At 37.5% G+C, this 21,130-nt stretch overlaps 1 protein-coding gene across 3 annotated transcripts in view; it reads right to left on the bottom strand.

Moving 5' to 3' along the window:
* Positions 1-16,739, bottom strand: part of LOC588817 (zinc finger MYM-type protein 3) — a 30,419-nt gene extending 13,680 nt beyond the window's left edge. The window contains exons 1-9 of one of the 3 annotated variants that reach the window (XM_030995416.1): positions 16,535-16,739; positions 8,312-10,297; positions 6,704-6,874; positions 5,295-5,603; positions 4,478-4,630; positions 3,515-3,705; positions 2,443-2,579; positions 745-1,226; positions 72-171 (exon numbers count right to left, since the gene is read on the bottom strand). In XM_030995416.1, the coding sequence (XP_030851276.1) occupies positions 72-171; positions 745-1,226; positions 2,443-2,579; positions 3,515-3,705; positions 4,478-4,630; positions 5,295-5,603; positions 6,704-6,874; positions 8,312-10,228 (3,460 nt within the window). In that variant the 5' untranslated portion in view covers positions 10,229-10,297; positions 16,535-16,739. The remainder of the gene's footprint in view (positions 1-71; positions 172-744; positions 1,227-2,442; positions 2,580-3,514; positions 3,706-4,477; positions 4,631-5,294; positions 5,604-6,703; positions 6,875-8,311; positions 10,298-16,534) is intronic. The other 2 variants (XM_030995415.1, XM_030995417.1) reach the window with 2 other exon arrangements.
* Positions 16,740-21,130: the final 4,391 nt, after the last annotated feature.

Raw genomic sequence — 21,130 nt, 5'->3', positions numbered from 1 at the left:
GTTATAGTTTGTAAACATACAAAATTAAGAAAACCTGCAGACCTTATCGTTCTAAGGTTTCATTAACATACCTTGGCTGCAGAAGGTCCTAGGTTCCCCAGAGAAGTGTGTCCTTTCAAAAAGAATCTTTTCTTGATGGCACTGATCACACTGCACAAAGACACAGTTGGTCTGTAAAACAAGAACATGTAGTACATTAAAGAACATCGGCATTTAAAAACTTTGGTAAATGATGGTCCATATTCAAGAAAACATCCTGTAAGAGGAAGGAGATCAAAAGGAACTACTGGTAGATGGATCTTCAATCGGTTCTTGAGTAGATACTATAGCAAATTAAAGCCAGCAGACCTATGATAACTTGAATGCATGTGTTGTTCTTCTCTTGAAATAGCTGCCTGTCTACTCTTTCATATTATTCTAAATCCTTCTTCTACTTCTAATGTTCATTACAGTACAACCTGAATTTTTAACAAAGTCCTTCAGCCATTTGTTCAAAGTACAAAAAAGTAAAAAACAGTGAAAATGTACAAAGAATGTCTAAAAGGCGATTTAGGGTGCTAAGTAAAGAATACTTCTGTATGGGGGGTGGGGAGCTATCAAAAAGACTCACTACCTACGAAAGATAGGGTTTAAACTTCGCACTCTTCTTAAATTCAGACTTAACAAGAAGGAACACCACCTCCCCTTTTTATTTCAGGTAAATTGCTTCAGCATAAGGCTTTTCTTGCAAACATTGCAACTCACCCTCTTATAATCTTCCAAACAGAGCTCACTGCAAAAGAGGGAAGTCTTGTCCTCATAGTCCAAGACAAAGGGGCGAGAGTTGAACCCCCTCTGGCACTTGTGGCACCTCAAGAGGAGCGTCTCCTCGGGCAGGGTGACGGGCGGGACGTTGAACTGGGACTGGAAGGAGATGACGCAGTTGTAGCTGCAGAAGTCGCGCAGGGTGCGGTCGCTCATGGTCAGGTGGTAGAGAGGGCGCTGCACCTTCTGGCAGTGGTTGCACTTGGAGGGTTGCGGTCCTGCTGTGTTGACCACCGTCTGCAGGGGTTGCTTCTGCGCCTGCTGCTGAGGCGGCTGGTTGGAGGTGATGGACTGGGGTACCTCACTGGTGGCTGAGGGTACATGGATGCTGTTCAGTGGCGTCATGGGAGGTAGGGCTAGTTGGGGCATGGCTGCGTTGGTGTTGCCTGTCAAACATTCAAAGATACTTGCTGGAGGTGCGCCTGCAGAGTACATTGTCATTACTTCAAAGGTTACTCTACCTGTATATAATTGTATAGGGGTACTGCACCCTATTAGCAGTTATAGTTATCTAACGGTGGCCTATTAGCAAATAATTCTATTTCCTATGTGTAATGTATTATGATCAAGTTTTGGTAATAAACTCCCTTTATACCTGATAGTGTAAATCATTCTATGAGTAACTAATAATCAATAGATCGCAAGGAAACTATTCTGAATTCTATTGTTAAAATAGATGGAACTTCGACTGCGCGCAATCGAAAATGATTCCTCCGCCATAGAGCAATTATACAAACCAAAACGGAAGCAACTTTTAAAATTCAAGTTTGATTGTAATCCATTTGTCGTCTTTAATAATGCATTCACAAGCTATTTATAGGCATCCTTAATGAGCCCCATGACCTTAGACCTGATGACCCTAAAATCTACTCAGTTCATTGGCTCTGCAAGATACATATACATGTCTTGAGTTTGATAGTAATCTGTCTTTTGGTTCTCATGATAATTTGATCACAAACTAGTTGTGTTGATGGAATCATTAAAATTATAAGAAATCAGCTTAATCTTGTTCATGCAGAACCACATGTAATGCACACAGAAATGGGCACATGGGACCACATTTAAGTTTTGTCCAAACTATTCAGCTATTCCTCCTCAAATTTCCAATATGAGGGCATGAGAAGAGCAATCCTATTCAGGGAATATTTCTACTATCCTATTCTTCCACACTGACATAGATATGAAAATAATAAAAAAAAGTTTACAGAATACTATTTTGTTCACCTTCAACTTCACACACACATATTGGCAACACAGTGACGTATCTTGAAATTTTGTTGATTTTCATTTTCTTAGCTATTGATGACATAATAGACAGGTGTACAAAAACCTATACAAAAACCTATTTGCAATAAACATATTTTGAGTGAATGTCTAGGATAAAAAACTTTCTAAAGGGAAAATATAAATTTTTGAAGTTTTTAAGTAAAGAGCAATTGGGAGGAGAGCTCACAAGATACATCACAGGGTTGACAGTTTGTGTTTGATTGATCGCACTCTCAAAAATTCATAAATTTCGTATTTTTGGTTGACTTTTGCTCAAACTCCCACTGACCTGTTCCCCTCATTTTTCTCCTTCTCTTAGAACCAACTAAATATTAGAGTAGACTTCCTCTTTAACTTTAGCTGGCCACTTACCACCATGTTTCTTCTGATAGCTGTCTTTACAAGCCAGAGCGCAGAAATATTTCTTGGAGTCGCCATCTTCGAGCATCGTTTTCACGGGGCGTTTAGCAGAACAGTACGTGCAATGCTGGGCAAAGGTGCCTTTACATCTATCATAGTCAAATTTAAAAAAAATAATTCATAAATTTCTAGTTGCTGTGTTTTTGGAGCACATACCAGCAATGAAATAACCCCCCCCCCCCCCTCCACTCACTGTTATTTAGGGTACGCGTATGCATGTTCCTATGTTTGAAAACACCCCTAAGTCCGGTGTGTAAAGTCAATACGGGCCGGATTTTTGTGTGCTACGAGCCAGACTTTGGTGCGTGACAGGTACCCCTTTACCGGACATTTTGGGACCATGCATGCAGTCCCTCCGACCCTGGAGTGGATGGGGGGGGGGGGGAAAGGAAAATTCATGCTTTAGCATTAATCTAGAACAAATGTTGATGAATTACATGATGAGACCATATACATATAACTCTGGATGGGTATAGCACTTTATAATGATGTTATCAAATAAAAGAATGACGGGATTTATACAGAGCTATCATACCAATTTCCTTGTTACTGTAAACAGCAAACTTTCAGGCCCAAATTCACAAAGGAGGTTTGTCGACAAACCTAGGTTTATGTGCGTCATATGACGCATTTCACGCTTGTCTGAAATGCATCGAAACGCTTCATATGACGCACATAAACCTAGGTTTGTTGACAAACCTCCTTTGAGAATTCGGGCTATTATGCCCGAAAATTTCACAAACTGTATTTATACGACGAGAAACTTTTGCAAACTGCAAATGTTCAGAGTTGTGACTAAATTTTTTTGTTTTTGTTTGTTAAACTAATATTGCAAAATTTTCTAGCACACAAAAATCTTTCATTCTATAGGAACCGAAATGCAATATAACTGTCATTCATTTAAAATTGAGATCAGAATCGTAAAGATTTTGCAGCACCAACACAGCAGTGCTCTCATTCACTGCAAAGCGAGAGTCATGAAGATGAACATCCAGAAAAGAAGAGAAATTGACAGATCACTTACTTTTCGCTACAAAATTGGTAAGTTTGTCCATCGAGGGTCATCGTCATGCCAGCACTAGCATCATTGGAGCACATGCACTTGCAAGTGGCACATCGATCGATCTTCGTGTTGTACTTCATACGGAAGGCATCGAAGCAGGCTTCAGAGCAGAAGAGCTTCTTCACTTGATGAAAGCTGAATTCATAACGAATCTGGAGAATGAAGGTGCAAAGGAAAGATAGGGAACTCTTGGCTTTGATTTGTAGGAAATAATAAAAATAATAATATTAGGCATTTGTATAGCGCCGTCTATTTAGAAATTCTATTCCGAGGCGCACTTATTATTACCGCGGCTTTGGCCTAGCTGCCATTACAGCGCTCCAGAGGAATTAATTCCTCCCAGGTACCCATTTACCTCACCTGGGTCGAGTGTGGCAATATTAAACAAGCTTACTCTGTAAGGCTGTGCACAACAGTGTAATGAGGTACCCGAGTACACTCCTATGTTTACAAGCGAATACTGGAGTATTCGGACGCCATGTTTTTTTTGTTTTTTGTTTTTGTTTTTGTTTTTTTTATAATTTTTTTTGCGGCCGAATATTCGGGTACGAGAAATCGTACCCGAGTAGTTGTCAACCGTGCGGGTACTTGAGCATTCGACTACCCTTCACAGCCTTATTACTCTGTATAATACCCCTTCTACAGAAATTTCTCTTTTTATCAGAAAAGGATGAACGCATACAGCACTAATGCTAAACATTAACAAATATAACTCCGACTTCAATAACTAAATCATGGACGAAAACAGTATCTCATTTAATATTTCTTTAGAAGTCCATATTCATATTCATAATGATATGTAGCAACTTTGCAGATGACATTGATTACATCATCACATAATGATTTACTGATATTTTTTCTTGAAGATCAGAAAGTGTTGTTTTCAATTGCTCTAAATTCCTGGGAGAGGGCGAACTATCTTACCTCTGCAAGATTTTCACACTCATTACATGTAGACCTGATTTGTTTTAAGACAGAGATTTCATGATCCTTGTTGGTATCGCCCAAGATTCTTTCCTCATACTGGTTGACACAGTCCTGGGTGCAGAACTCAAAGAAGATACCCTCCGATCCAGTCTGTACGCAGGAGTCAGAGAGAAAGAGGGAGAGAGAGAGAGAGAGAGAGAGAGTGAAAAAAAGAGAGAGAAGGGGGAGGGGTAGGGGAAAGAAGAAAAAAAAGAGGGGGGAGGGGGAGAAAAAGAGTAAGGAGAGAAAGAGAGAGAGAGAAAGAGAGAGAGAGAGAGAGAGGGAGAGAGAATAAAAGTGAGAGAGCAAGGGAAAGAAAGTGAGAGAGCAAGAGAAAGAGAAAGAGAGAGACAGAGAGACAGAGAGAGAGTGATAGAGAGAGTGAGAGAGAGAGAGAGTGAGAGAGAGAGAGAAGGAAAGTGAGAGAGACAGACAGAAAGAGAGAGACAGAGAGACAGAGAGAGAGTGATAGAGAGAGAGAGAGTGAGAGAGAGAGAAGGAAAGTGAGAGAGGAGAAAGATAGAGGAAATTCGAAATAGAATTGTGAATAGTGATATTATTACTTCAGAATTTGAACCTACAGAGGCAAGACATTTTTGTGATCATGACTTTCTACTGGGCATACAACAATATGTGTGACAAAAATGAGTAATGTTCCAAAAAGCATCATTTCTGGTTTTCTAATTAAATCAAAAATTTCCATCAATCAGTAACTTCTGCCTTTGTGATAAAAACCCATTCATTTTCTTCCATAATCACTTCAAATGATCCTCACCTGAGCTAGTACCGGGTTACTCGAAGAGGACACATCCTTGCCGCACCCCGGGCAAAGCTTGGGCGACTCCTCCGAGTTCTTGGAGCAACGGGTGGAGCAGAACTCGCGCATCTCCTTGCCGACCTTGGCAAAGTGGACGTTCCTGATCCTGGGGTGCAGGACTACGGTGCAGGAGTCGCAGGTGACCGTCTTGGTGGAGGTGATCCTCGTGGTGTCCAGGCAGGAGAAAGAACAGAAGAGTTCCTTCTGCCATTTGTATGCCGATTTCTCAGATTCTATCTGCTTGCTACACTTGCTGCACTTCTCGACCTGAACAGAGATAGAGGTCATTGAGAATGGTTGGCAAAAATAAATGGGCAAGTCCAAGGCCCGTATTAAAAAGAGTTGATATCAATTGCAACTTATTTGCGATTGATATCAATCACAAGCATGTACATAAGAGATAGAAGACTGCAAACTTGCGATTGATTGGATCAATCGCAACTCTTTGTAAGATGGGGCCCAGAGCATTTTATGTCCTATATGTTACCAAGTATTATGGAATTATGAGTATAAACTTTCACCAGGTACCTGTCTCATAAAAAGATGTAATTGATTCAAATTAATCACAACATGAAAGTAATCTCAACTCCTGTCTCTTAAGTACATAGTTGGGATTAATTTCAAGTTGTGATCAATTTGAATCGATCGCAATTCTTTATAATACAGGGTCCAGAAACATGACTTATCACAAATCTTGTCCGATCAAAGCTCCAGTGATGCTATTAATTTATTGACTGAAGTGATCACCAGAAATACACATTACTGACATGTGGTCGGTAATGTACGCTACAAATATTAAAGCTTGGAGCTTGGACCGAACAGAGAGACAAATATTGAGTGTAAATGAATAGTATTAAATGACTTTGAGTGGATTCTCAAGTATATGTACCTGTAGACAAAGACAGATAAATATTCCTGAGGACATTTTCAGATAAAATTTATGTAATATACATTTTTTTTTCTACACAGTAATTAGTTAATTTGTTGGGGCTAGAGGGGCATTGACTCTGTATAAAGAAATACAAGTGAACACCCTTCCTGCTCCAAAAAGATGATATCTCCTTCAAGAACTCATTTAGAGGCGTTGTGGTCAAGTGGATATGTCACCGGACTGTCAATCACAAGGTCCACGGTTCGAGTCCCACCGCGGCACTAATGTCCTTTGGCAAGATATTGATCTACATTTGCCACACTCAACCCAGGTGATGCAAATGGGTACCTGGCTGGAATTAATTCCTTGAAATGCTACAGCGCTGTAATGGCAGCCGTGCTAAAGCCAGGGTAATAATCGGGAGCGCAAGGAGTGTCAAGTCTGACAGACATGAGCACTATACAAGAACCCACTACTATTATAATCATTATTTTACCTCTGTAGCCAGGGAGGTGACCTTGGCTATGACGAAAGGTGAGGCGGTGGTCTGCCTCATCTCTTGTCTCTGCTGCTGCTTTGCTGCCTGTTCAGGAGCAGCTAGGGACTTGACACCGGAGATCTTGAAGGAAACATTGGCAATCTCGTCAGGGGGTTCTTCAGGAGAGGTCTACGCAATGAGATAACAAAAGGGGGTATGTCACTATTTGAAGAGCTAAATTCCAAAAGGAGCTAAATCCACTTTTTATGAAAATTGAGTTATTGATATCAGATCATTGTTCACTAAAGTACCTGTCTTTTATCAAAACTATTTACCTACATTTTGGGAGCAAATATGAAATAAAGCACCTTCTAGTATCACTTTTTCATAGATTGTGCCTGACCCTATACAAAGTCTGGTAAACAATTTCTTTTTTCTCCAAAGTAACAAAAATGGATTTAGCTCCTTTTGGAAATAAACTCTTCATTTACTGAAGTGGTCATGGGACATGGACACCCATGGAAATTCTTGAAAATAAAATAAAAGAAGGGGAAAATAATTCATTGTTCCAGCAAAATTGGATACAGTATTAAAAGACTCTGGGGACACACAAAACAGAATCAAGGAGGAACACAACAATCCAAGTATGTACCGTAAATCTCCGTGTATAAGGCGCACCCCTATTTTGGGGAGGAGAAAGAAAGGAAGAAGAAAAAAAAAAAAAAAAAAAAAAAAAAAAGTTTTTTTGTTTTGTTGTTGTTGTTGTTGTTTTGTTGCCGAAAACCCACGCGGGGAAGGACCTTCATTTTACATCGAGGTGCAGTTGAAGTTGTGAACTTGTCATAAATAAAAGTAACAACAGTCTAAGGCTTCATGATACCAAGTGTCCCACACCAGCCTCATCACATCACCTAGCAGAAGCACTGTGTTCTATGCCAAACATCAATAGTCATGCATGATATGAATAGCATCCTCTAAATTTCTGACAATGGAGTACCTAGGATAGAACCTTGTGGTACACCATTTGTTATGGAAAAAAAATTGAGGAATTATTATTATAAACTACATATTGAGTGAGATCTATTAGAAAGATTACTTTCAAACCAAGATGACAGACAAATTTGAGTGTTGTTGTAGTTTCCGAGTGGTGAGTCAACACACTGTTTACTGAGCTAGGAGACATTGCCAGGCATAGCGCCATAAATTGAAGCTAAAAAAAAAAAAAAAAAAAAAAAAAAAAAACTATTTTTCTGTACCTGTGTATAAGACGCAACCCCGACTTTCAAATTTTTTTCGGCGGCAAAAAAGACGCCTTATACACAGAGATTTACGGTATGTAGTAATGGAAATGAATAATTCGGCAAAGACTACAGTCAGAAAATAGGAGGCACTGTAAATCATAATTTCTTAAGTAGTCATGGATTTGAGGTGTAAGGGTAAGTTCCAAAACAACAATTGAGAAACCTAGTAAGTTGTAGTAAAATGGGTGAACGCTACAAAATGTGACAGTACGTTACAAACAAAATTTGCGAGACCTAAAACTTGAAAAAAAGGGGAAATGGCCAAAATCCCACGGCGCACAGGCTGCCGGGAACATAATAAAAAGCTAGCATTACTTTTTCTTACCTCTTTTCTTTTCCTAGCTTCCTCCTCCTTCTTATCAAAGAGCCTTCCTACAATGCTTGTGATACTGAAGCCCTTGCTCTTCTTTGCCTGTGAAGCAGGGGTACTTTCTGCCTCCCCCAGTGATGTCTGCTTGGATTGGGTCTGGTCCAAGACACTGTCAAGTTCTGCCTTGGGAGGCTTCACATCTTGGTCTTTCTCCAGGACAGGGTTGCTGGTGGTGCTAGTATCTTCAGCAGCTTGGAGAGGTTCAGCCTCGGTGTTGGCCTGCACTTCGGTCATGACCTCAGTCAAAATTTCCTGCTTGATTTGCATACTGGATCCACTGTTAGACTCACCGACTCTCACAAGGGCTTCAGCACCAGACGTGATGTTTTCGGCGTGAGCAGACCCCTCAGCAGGAAGCGCTTGGTTATGACCGCTATCCTCAAGTTCCGAAATGGTAGTATTACTAGTTATCATGTTATCGCTCATTTCCATGGCACTTCCTACGTTACCATCATCTGACTCCTTGGTAGTTGCCCCTGTGCCCCCTTCACCTTCACTCGTGTCCATAGGTTCATCAAAAGATAGATTTGCATCTTGATTTGCAAGGCTTTCTTCCCACTGACTTGGGGGCTGAGTAGACTCATTTTGAGTGTCTTCTGAAAGTAGCTGATCCTCTTCTTGGGTTGTCAGTGGTTTCTCATTATGATCCATGCCCTCCTCCCCTACATTGCCACCACCCTCAATATCATCAGTTATTTGCTGATCCAGGACTCTTTCATCTTCCTCATTCAAATCGGTTCCTAACTGACCTCCATCACCCGTCTCATCATTAAATCCTTCAACATTATCTACCCTTGGTGCATCTCCCCCGGCCTCTTGAATCTCTACTGTTCTCTCACCAACATCTGTTTCTTTGTCTCCATCAGGACATGGTTCAGAGGTGTCCATTTCTGCATCCAAACCAGATTCTCTTACTAACTCACTTTCAATAGGTTCAGTAGTTTCCTGAAGAAAGGCTTCAAGAGGTTGTTGACTATCAAGTGGTGGGTTATCACCAGTGATGTCCTCAGACCAGCCCTCATCACCTCTCTCTGCCACTTCTTCCATTGCAGATATGTCCGTCTCTTCCTGCTCAGACATCATCTGCACTGCAGAAGATCCCTCAGGACCATCCCCTTTGGCCATGTCCTGCTCGCCGGGTGTATCTTTATCAATCCCATCATGGCCCTCACCCGATCCTTGATCATCCATTGTTAAAGTAGCCAAGGGTTCCTCTCCTTGATTTTGTGAGCTAGACGGAGGAGAAACGCTTTCACTAAGTACAGTAGCATCTTTGTCAGCACCAACCTGCACACCATCTCCCACATCTGTTATAAGCCCTGGAATTTCTGAAGTTTCTTCAGTAATTCCTTTTTTTTCTAGGCTTTGCTCAGAGGAAGCAGACTGTCCCTCCTCTTCATATTCTTTGACTGAATCTTGAGCAGCTTCTGTCAAGGATTCTTGCACTTCCTTTCCCCCTTGATTGCAGGAATCAGGCTTCAGAGAATTTCCTGCCAATGCGCCTGACTCTTGATCAGCATCGACCTTTGCTTTGTCCTCCACATCCGGAACTGGTACATCCATCGCTGCCACCAGCTCTGGTTGTGATTGTCCAACCTCTGGGGCCTTCTTGGGAAAAGTTGATTCAGCAGTATCATCATTACTAATAGCACGTACATCCTGGCCAGACGTTTCTTCGACATGGCTAATACTATCACTTGCTATTTCATTAGAATCCCTCTGCTCTTCCTCTCCTGGCTTTGATTCATCATCTTGTGGGTTCTTTTGCAGTGCATCATCTTCAGATAATTGAAGCTTACAGACTTCATCTTCTCCAAGAATTGCATCATCTGCATCCTCCAATTCTTCATAAATTTTGCTGGCTTGTTCCATAATTACACCAAGATATTGGACTGCAGACTAGACCTGGACATCTCTTTCTGAAAACACTTGACCCTCGACCTGTGAGTGTGATGAAAATGAAAGGGAACAGTTGTTCAATAATAATCTTGACTGATCACGCACCCAGTCAAGTTGTTATATCCAGACAGTCGATCTAATTTACTAATCCAGCAGTTTGAAGAAATTTACACGCAATATTTCATGAATCTTCTAAGTTCTAAGACTTTTAAGAGTCAAACTCAAACATGCCGATCCGACATCAAACTTTTAGATCGCGCGCGGTAGACTTTCTCCGGACAATAAATTTTCCAAAACTTTGCCATCCATTTAGTTATAGACTAGGTCTAATTGAAATAAAAACAATTGTGTAGAATATGAGAAATCATGAATTGAATATCGCTAATGATTAATATATCAATCATCAAAATCTCTGCGAACTTTTGTCACCCCTTCATCAGACAAATATCTGAAGCCGAAGGCAAAACTAAAGTAAGTCAGAAGCCTTTCCTGACATCCCCCTCTTCCTCCCCCTAATTCCCCCATCAATGGCATTTTCCGTATTCGATATGCCTAGAAAATTGATTACTATTATTTATGAAATTATTTATTTTAAAAAATGGAGGCACAAATAAACATGATGCCCCCCAATCATGACAATCGATCATCAAGATCAAGATGTAGCTTCGGAGAGTATTGGAATGTAAATGGATAACTCTTATTCTTAGTCAAATAATTGCTTCATTTTTTTCTTCAGGGCTGTTGCCAAGTCAAATTTCCTTATGTTTGAGAAGTATTTAAGCTTCGAACTACATGCGTCTCAAGAATGTCATCTTTTTGTTTAATTTTTTATTTTTTTATATGCATGCAAATTCCAAGGGTCTGTAGTTATTATTGTGAGAATGTTGGTGAAATGCATCACTCCTTAATAAGAGAAGAAAAGATGTAGCTTCGGAGAGTATTGGAATGTAAATGGATAACTCTTATTCTTAGTCAAATAATTGCTTCATTTTTTTTTTCAGGGCTGTTGCCAGGTCAAATTTCCTTATGTTTGAGAAGTATTTAAGCTTCGAACTACATGCGTCTCAAGAATGTCATCTTTTTGTTTAAAAAAAAAACTTTTTTTATATGCATGCAAATTCCAAGAGTCTGTAGTTTCTAATTTGAGACTGTTGATTGGGTGAAATACATCACTCCTTAATAAGAGAAGAAAAGATGTAGCTTCGGAGAGTATTGGAATGTAAATGGATAACTCTTATTCTTAGTCAAATAATTGCTTCATTTTTTTTTTCAGGGCTGTTGCCAAGTCAAATTTCCTTATGTTTGAGAAGTATTTAAGCTTCGAACTACATGCGTTTCAAGAATGTCATCTTTTTGTTTAAATTTTTTTATTTTTATATGCATGCAAATTCCAAGGGTCTGTAGTTATTATTGTGAGACTGTTGGTGAAATGCATCACTCCTTAATAAGAGAAGATAAGATGTAGCTTCGGAGAGTATTGGTTGTTCCCAGGTGTACTTACCAGCTGCATGTTTTTCATGTTGGTATTTACTTGGTAGTTAAGCTATTATATGGGAAGATACTGGTTTACAACCCTGTGATTATTAAGGATGTTCCCTTTTTATATGTTGATTATTGAAATGTAATTTACTCCTGAATACTTAATCAATTTGTGATTAATAGATTCAAGAGCCTTCAAAGATTTTCGTACATGACATGTTTTTTTTTTTTATAATTGCAAGGAAGCATTTATTTTGTGTATTCTGTAAGTCAGGCTATTATAGCACCTTCAATGTGGAGAGGGTACATAATCCTTTATAGCCTTATTTTCGGGAATGTTACCTTCAAATAGAAATTTTTAGAGTGGGAGGGGTGGGGCGGGGGAGCTGCAATATTGCATGCCTTACATGTATCAGTTTCTTTCCCAGATGACGGGGTTTCGTTCTTGCTTTTCGTGGGGTCCTTTAAGGTGGGGGATTGGCTCTGGGACTGGGTTAAATTTTCTTGTGTGTGATAGGTTATGGATGTTCTGATTAATTGTAAATTGTTCTCCCTCAACGTGAAAGGGATCAGGGACAGAGATAAAAGGGAACGCATATTTTTCTGGTGTAAAGATAAAGGGGCGGACATTGTTTTCCTACAAGAAACATTTAGTACTAGCGATTGTGAGGACAAGTGGGCTTCAATGTGGGAGGGTTCTACTTATTTTAGTCATGGTTCTAATCACAGTAAAGGAGTTCTTGTTTTGATTGCGCCGAGGATAGATATTGAGATATTGCAAGTCTTAAAAGACAGTGAGGGTAGATATATTTTTATAGACTGTAAGTTTCAAGGTGTTAGGTTGATTTTAGGCAATGTGTATTTTCCAACAAGAAATTTTGAGAGTGATCAATTGCAATTTCTTCGAAAATTACGCAATAATCTGGCTAAGTTAAATAAAGATAACTACCCGGTTATAATAGGTGGTGATTTTAACATGATTAGGGACATTGAATTTGATTATAACGGGAAATCTTTAAACAGGATTTCGAAAAGATTTAATCGAGAATTTGAAAAATTCATGGAAGATTTGCAGCTTTTGGATATTTGGAGATGTAGGCATTCTTTAAAAAGGCAATTCACTTATATGCAAAACAATCCCTTTATGCAAAGTAGACTAGATTACTGGATAATATCAGAATGTCTAGAGGAAATGGTTATGAAGTGCGATATAATTCCATCTGTTGCCCCTGATCATCATTCAATATTTTTACGTTTATTTGACAAAACAGTCAATAAAACGAATGGAAGAAAAGGGTCATATTGGAAATTCAATAATAGTTTATGTGAAAATGAAGATTATGTTAGAGAGTTAAAAAAGAAAATTTGTCAATTAAAAAACGAATTGCAAACTAAAATAAAAGACAAAAGGTTGTTATGGGATTTTTTAAAAATGAAAATTCGGAGCTTTACACAAAAATTTTCAAAAAAATTGGCTGATCAAAGAAGAACAATAAGAACAGATTTAGAAAAAGAAATACAATGTTTAGAACAACAATTGACGGAAAGCACTAATGCAGATACTTTAGAAAAATTGGAAAATACAAAAAAGAAATTAAAGGAAGTTTATAGCTATGTAAATGAAGGAATTAGGATTCGATCACGAGCCTCGTGGTACGAAAGCGGAGAAAGGGATTCGCGTTATTTCAATCAATTAATGCAAAATAACAAAAGAAAGAGTACTATTAAAAAAATTAAAACCTCAGATGGTGCTATTTGCTGCGATGAAAAAAGGATAACTGAAGAAATCCGGAAGTTTTACAGCATGTTGTACAGTAAAGTAGAGTACGAGTGCTCGGATAATTGTTATAATAGTTTCTTTCAAGGTTTACCGAAATTGACTGAAAAATCTCGAGAATACTGTGAAGGATCTATAAGTAATAAAGAATGCCTAGAAATCTTAAAAGAATTAAAACAGAACAAATCACCTGGAAATGACGGTTTTTCTTCAGAATTTTATCGTACCTTTTGGCCGAATATTGGAGATTTAGTTAAAGATGCCTTGAATGAAGCATATAGATTAGGAGAATTAGCATCGTCTCAAAAACAAGCTGTAATTACGTTAATCGCTAAAGATGGGAAAGATCCCTTTTCACTGAAAAATTATAGACCCATTTCCCTTCTTAATGTCGATTATAAAATCTTAACAAAAATTTTGGCTAAGCGAATCAAGAAAGTATTAAATGAGATCATTATGGGAGATCAGGTGGGCTACATGAAAGGGAGGAATATTGGTGAGGCCATTCGCATTATAGATGATATTATTTTTCATACATCCCGTTACAATTTATCTGGTTTTTTGTTAGCTGTAGACTTCGAAAAAGCTTTTGACTCAATTTCACATCAATTTCTTCAAAAAGTTCTGTCGTCATTTGGTTTCGGTCCGTCCTTTCAAAAGTGGGTTAAAGTTTTATACATGAACACTCTAAGTTGTGTATTAAATGAAGGAGGGTCCACTGGTTATTTCAAAGTAGAAAGGGGAGTAAGACAGGGAGACCCTCTTTCTCCGTACCTCTTTATCTTGTGTATTGAAGTAATGGCACACAAATTACGAATAGATAAATTGGTGGACGGAATTAATTTTGGAGATAAGGAAACTAAACTAGTACTTTATGCGGATGATATGACAATTTTTGTTCGCAATAAAAAATCAATTAATAGGTTAAAAGTATTATTTGCAGATTTCGAAAAAATTTCTGGACTGAAAATAAACAACGACAAGACTAAAATATTAAGGTTAGGTTCATGTCAACGTTTAGATTGTGATTTTGCTTTTGGCGAAATAGTTGACTTTCTTAAGGTTTTAGGGATTTTCTTTTCCCTCGATGAACACAAGAAAGAAGATCTAAATTATAAAGAAATCTTAAGTAAAATAAAAACACTTTTAAATTTTTGGAAGCAAAGGGATTTAACACTTATGGGTAAGATTCAACTATTGAAAGTGCACATTTATTCTAAAGTTCTTTATCGGGCGTCACTTACTCCTGTTCCAAAATGGGTTTATGATTCACTGGATGAATTAACTTTTGATTTCATATGGAAAGGAAAAACAGATAAAATCAATAGAAACACCATGTTCTTAGACTATAACCAAGGGGGGTTAAAGATGTTAAATTTTTCTGCACAAGTTAAATCGCAGCGAATTATGTGGATTCAAAAACTTCTAAACAAAGATGAAGACATGAAATGGAAACAATATTTTAACTTCGTCACTGAACACGTGGGTGGAGATTTGATATTTTCATGTGACTATATACCAAGTTTATTAAAAGTGACAGCTCCACAATTTTATAAGGATTTATTAGAAGATTGGGTGAATACGAGACATATAAGGAGTATAGACATTGGTGATGTGGTAATTTTTAATAATAAACTTATTCGATATAAAGGAAGTTGTATATACGATAAGAGGTTGTATGACAAAGGAATTTACAAATTAAAACATATTCTGGAAAACGATGGTAAACTAAAAAGTGACAGGCATTTTATCGATTTAGGTGTTGAAGTAAATGAAATTGAAAAGATCAAGCACTTTTATACCTGTTTACCAGTTTGTTGGAAAAATAATTTTAGAAAGGGAGAAGAAAAAAATAATTCTGGAACTGATTTCACTTTGGGGAAGAAAACAACTAATATAGCTGATTTAAAATCAAAACAAATTTATGTACAATTAATAAAGAAAGATGATTTTAAACCTTTGGTTTTTGAGAGAATTGGAAGGAACTATGGTTTTTCCTGTAAGGAAATAGAAAACATATTTTTAAGACTAAGACAGTGTACACTTAACAGTCGATTAAGAGAGTTTCAGTTCAAACTTATACATAATATATTATATACAAACCATCACCTCTTCCGTTTTGGTCTTGTCTCGACTAACTTATGCTCATTTTGCGAAAAAGATGAAGAAACATATAAACATTTATTCTATACTTGTGAATTTGCACAATCAGTGTGGGAAATGTGCACGAGATTTTTAGACTTTGAAATACATAACTGTAGTTTGGAGGAAATTCTGTATGGGAAAGAGGAGAGAAATAAAGGAAAATATCAATTAATGAATCATGTTTTAATTCTTGTTAAATATCTGATTTATAGAAATAGAGAACTTAAAAAACCACCCTCTTTTAATGAAATAAAGAATAGTATAATAGGGGATAAAGTAGAAGAAAGGAAATTGGCAGCAATGAGGGGAACTCTCACTATTCATTTTTCTAAATGGGAAAACCTGAGTATTAGACAAACAATTGGAACCCAGAGCCAGTCGTCCACCGGTTAAGAGGGGGGGGGGGGGGGGGGGGGAATGGGGATAAGGGAGAGGTCGGGTAGGGTAGGGTTAACAAAAAGAGAAAACTTTTCTCTCAGGACAACAGTATAAAAAGAAGTATAAGTTGCTACATTGTTAAAACAAAAAAAAATTGGATTATACAACTGCATATGTTTTCTTTGAAAATATGAATTTTTGTTTCAAATATGATGTATAGGAACTAACTATGTAAGTTTCTTTTGAAGCCGTTTGTAAGACAAAAATTTATACTGATTTATAATGTCATCACATTTGCAGTGAGAGTTATGATGATTGTAATTTGTACTATGATTATAATTTGTTTCAAGAGAGAAAAGAATAAAAACTGACCATAAAAAAAAAAAAAAAGATCAATTCCATCTCCAAGAACTTCAAACTTTCCACAGGCAAAAATGATGAAGTTAAGCTTACGGTTGTCCTTCACTCCTTGGTTAAGTTACAACTATAATTCTACTCACCTTATAAAATTAAAAATGGGTGGCTGCGGTTTCATTCTTTCATCTCAATTTTCTCTGTTAAAAACAAACATGAAAATGTACACGTCGGACATATTCGTAGAAAAAAGAACCAGGGATGCGATATCGAATGGGATGCGCGATCGCGAGTGCGAGCACCATGTCCAGTTACGTGCTGCATCGCGTCACTAGCTCGCTATATGAGATAAAGAGACAATAAAAAGTACGCACGTGCGAAGTTTCCGTAAAATCCGAACCATGCCGCAGTATTTCGGAAAATAAATAATAAAATATTTGTTAATAAGTACTAATTATATAGTTTGAAAACGAAAAGATCATGTATAAGAGGTATATTTTTAATAATTTAGATGTCTGAATCTATCAAATTATTGATCATTTTTAAACAAACTTAAAAATATATTATTTTCCGGAAGTACACGCGAACATCCGATAGTTTACGGAAAAACCCGAACACCGCGTCTCGCCATTTTATTTGGGGTGCGTCGTTTGGAGCACACCTACAGGACTATAATGAATATTCATATCGTGACGTCACGCAACGTCACGATCAGGCCAGGCAGGCGCCGCTTACACCTTACGTGCAATGCAAAGGCTATGTATATTGCACATTGGATAGCGTAGCAATATATCGTTATTTTTATTTTATGTGCTGAATGTGCTCGATGAATTACATTTGCTACTAATACAAGTATATTTCTCAATTATATTCGCTTTATGTGTACAAATTTCATCTGTAATCGCACTAAAATATCTCCTCAAAGAAAGTATTGATGTACTATTATTTCTGACTCATTTTCATCATTTTGTGTCAGTTTATATAAATCGCCTTTTAGATGTGCTACATCGACCTCTACATGTGTTCCATATATTCCCTTGCTAAATATGTATATTTTCTAAATGTTATTTGCGTCATGTGAATAAATATCATCTGAAATCGCACTAAAATATCTCCTCAGAGAAAGCATTGATGTTGATATATTATTTCTGACTCATTTTTTATCATTTTGTGTCAGTTTATATAAATCGACTTCTAGATGTGCTCCATCGACCTCTACATGTGCTCCATATATTACACTTGCTAAATATGTATATTTTCTCAATTATATTTGCGTCATGTGAATAAATATCATCTGTAATCGCACTAAAATATCTCCTCAGAGAAAGCATTAATGTTGATATATTATTTCTGACTCATTTTCATCATTTTGTGTCAGTATATATAAATCGCCTTGGAGATGTGCTCCATCGACCTCTACATGTGTTCCATATATTACCTTGCTAAATATGTATATTTTCTAAATGTTATTTGCATCATGTGAATAAATATCATCTGTAATCGCACTAAAATATCTCCTCAGAGAAAGCATTGATGTTGATATATTCGTTCGTTCGTGTCTCCTTAGATCAAGATTACTGTAATCTTGATCTTCGGAGTAGTTGCTACAACCGGCCGTGTCAGACACGTTGCCCCGGGGTGCGAGATAGGACCCTTGTAGCGTGCCCCCATTTAAAACAATTATTATTATTATTATTATTTCTGCCTGACGTTATTTATCATGTACCCTGCCTTTTTATATTTTGCACAAAACATGGCGTATCTCTCCATAATATTGTTTCCAATTATTCTAACTCATTTTACCACAGTAAATTTAATAATAATTCTTGTACACAAAAAAATTATACACAAAGCATTCCATCAAAGTGTCAACTCATTGTAATATGTGTTACCACAGTAAATTTAATATTTATTCTTGTACACAAAGAATTATAAACAAAGCGAAGCGAGCAAGGAAACATTTTAATATTTGTGAGATCGCAGTGCGAAAAATTGCATCTTATAAAGAGGAAAAAACCAATCCTGATGGGGTTATAAGCACATTCTCATAACGGAAAACTGAATAGACCTTTGATAGGTAACATAAGTATATCATCTATAGATGCGTGCGAGCGTAGCGAGCGAGTTTGGGTTAAATTGCTCTTAGTCGCTTGCAATTTGGGGCGCGTTTAATGATGAGAGGAAAAGGGGACACTTATAAGAAAAGGAAATGGGCATTTGTCGACGGAAAAGGGGCCCCCATCAGGTAAAAAGGGGGGACAGGTCCTTTATTAGAAAGAAAAGGGGCACGTATCACTGTTAAAAGGGAAATTATCAGAGGTGAAAAGAGGCACTTATCACACCTGAAAAAAGGGACAATGACCTGATTTGAAAAGGGGCACTTATTATAAAGGAAAATGTGCATTAGTTAAAATAAAATGGGCACCAATCAGATTTTAAAGTGCATTTATCGGAGGTTAAGGGGGCACTTATCTGAAGTGAAAAGGAGTAACTTCTCGTACCTGAAAAAGGTCATTTACCAGAGAAGGGGCACTTATGAGAAGGGGAAGGGGCTCTTTTTTAATGGGTCACTTATCATTAGGAAAAGGGGCACTTATCAGAAATGAAAAGGGGCACATTTTAAAATATAAGGTGCGCTTATCCCAGTTAAAATTGGGTACTTATTAAAAGGGGTAGGGGCACTTATTACAAAGGAAAAAGGGCACTTGTCAAAGTAAAAGAGGCACCTCTCAGATTTCAATAGGGCAATTATCAGAGGTGAAAGGGGCACTAATCAAAAGTGAAAAGAGGCAATTCTCGTGCCTGAAAAGGGGCACTTACTAGAGATTGAAAATGGCGCTTAGGAGAATGGAAAATGGACACTTTTTGCACTGAAAGGAAAAAATGGACTTGTCGAATGAAAAGGGGCACGTGTCCGAATAAAAGACACTTATCACAGTTGAAAAGGGGAAGAGGCACTTTTACAAATTAATAGGGGCACTTGTCAAAGTAAAAGGGGCACTATTCCTATGTAAAAAGTGGCACTTTTCCTATGTAAAAAGGGGCACTTTTCACGGTGCTTAAAAAAGTGGGGGGCACTGTGCCCCCCCCCCCTGCCCCCCGGGAGGGCCGCCTCTGTTAACAAGGGAAACGCTCTCGGAGGTCTCGCCTGCATTACGCAATAAAATATGATGAAAAATTGAGGTTGGGACATTATTGATATGCAGGGTGGCCCACTAACCAGGCCCTCAAATATGAAATCCTCCGAATATAATCAGCACTTTGAAGTGAATATAAGACTCATCAGAAGAATTATTTACTATTATTTGTACCAAGATTGATAACTTTCATGAAATATGAACAAATAACAAAAATTGATTCATTCTTTCTCATATTAAGTTGTGAAAACATATCAAAGTCTACTGACCTAAAGCGACCTTTGACCTTGTCTTTGTCACCTAAAAGACTAATCACATGATTGGTGATACTTGATAACCCTTGTGTTCAAGTTTCATGGAATGGGAATGTATACTTCAAAATCATATTAAAAGTTCAATATCTTAACCTATGGTTGAGTTTTGATGTTGACGTCACAACATAGTCTAGGTTTGTTGACCTGAAATGACCTTTTACCTTGACTTAATGACCTGGAATTATACTCACATGATTGGGGATACTTGATTACCCTTTAGTCTAAGTTTCATTGAATAAGTACTTGTACTTTGAAAATTATATTAAAAGTTCAAAATCTTAACCTATGGTTGAGTTTTGATGTTGACGTCACAACATAGTCTAGATTTGTTGACCTGAAATGACCTTTGACCTTGACTTTGTGACCTGAAATTCTACTCACATAATTGGGGATACTTGATAACTCGTTAGGCCAAGTTTCATTGAATAAAAACCTAAACTTTCAAAATTATATGCATCCCCACCTCACAAGGTGTGTGTATCTGTATACAAGATTGATCCTTGTGATCGGCAAATCATCCTCCCCCTCCCCCCCCCCACCCCCAGGTGTAAAAACCTGTCTACGCCACTGCTACAAGCTATTCTACATCGAGGCTGAAATATGTTGTGTTTAAATACAAAGCCTTGGTATTTTACACTGCATACAAAGATAAAGAATTATACAACATAATATTTACAAAAAGGCAAGAGCCTCGGTTCATAGTTCAAAAAAAAAATTATATTAACATTTGTGATATAAGAGTTCTACGAAAGCAAGACTGGCCACATGCAAAGAGACTGTCCAGAGAGTGCACAAGCTGCAAACCCAAACCCAGGAGTCAACATAGGCACTGTAGATTCTATGGCCCCTGATTACAGATGATATTAATACACATGACTCAAATATAATTGAGAAAATATACATATTTAGCAAGTGTAATTTAGGGAGCACATGTAGAGGTCGATGGATCACATCTAGGAGGCGATTTATATAAGCTGACACAAAATGATGAAAATGAGTCAGAAATAATATATCAACATCAATGCTTTCTCTGAGGAGATATTTTAGTGCGATTACAGATGAAATTTATTTACATGACGCAAATATAATTGAGAAAATAAACATATTTAGCAAGTGTAATCTAGGGAGCACATGTAGAGGTCGATGGAGCACATCTAGAAGGCGATTTATATAAACTGACACAAAATGATGAAAATGAGTCAGAAATAATATATCAACAGCAATGCTTTCTCTGAGGAGATATTTTAATGCGATTCCAGCTGATATCTATTCACATGACGCAAATATAATT

This window comes from Strongylocentrotus purpuratus, unplaced genomic scaffold, assembly GCF_000002235.5.
Source record: "Strongylocentrotus purpuratus isolate Spur 01 unplaced genomic scaffold, Spur_5.0 spur5_scaffold_21, whole genome shotgun sequence".
Lineage (NCBI taxonomy): Eukaryota > Metazoa > Echinodermata > Echinoidea > Camarodonta > Strongylocentrotidae > Strongylocentrotus > Strongylocentrotus purpuratus.
Note: the sequence above shows the minus strand (reverse complement) of the source record. Positions and strands in the feature narration are given on the sequence as shown.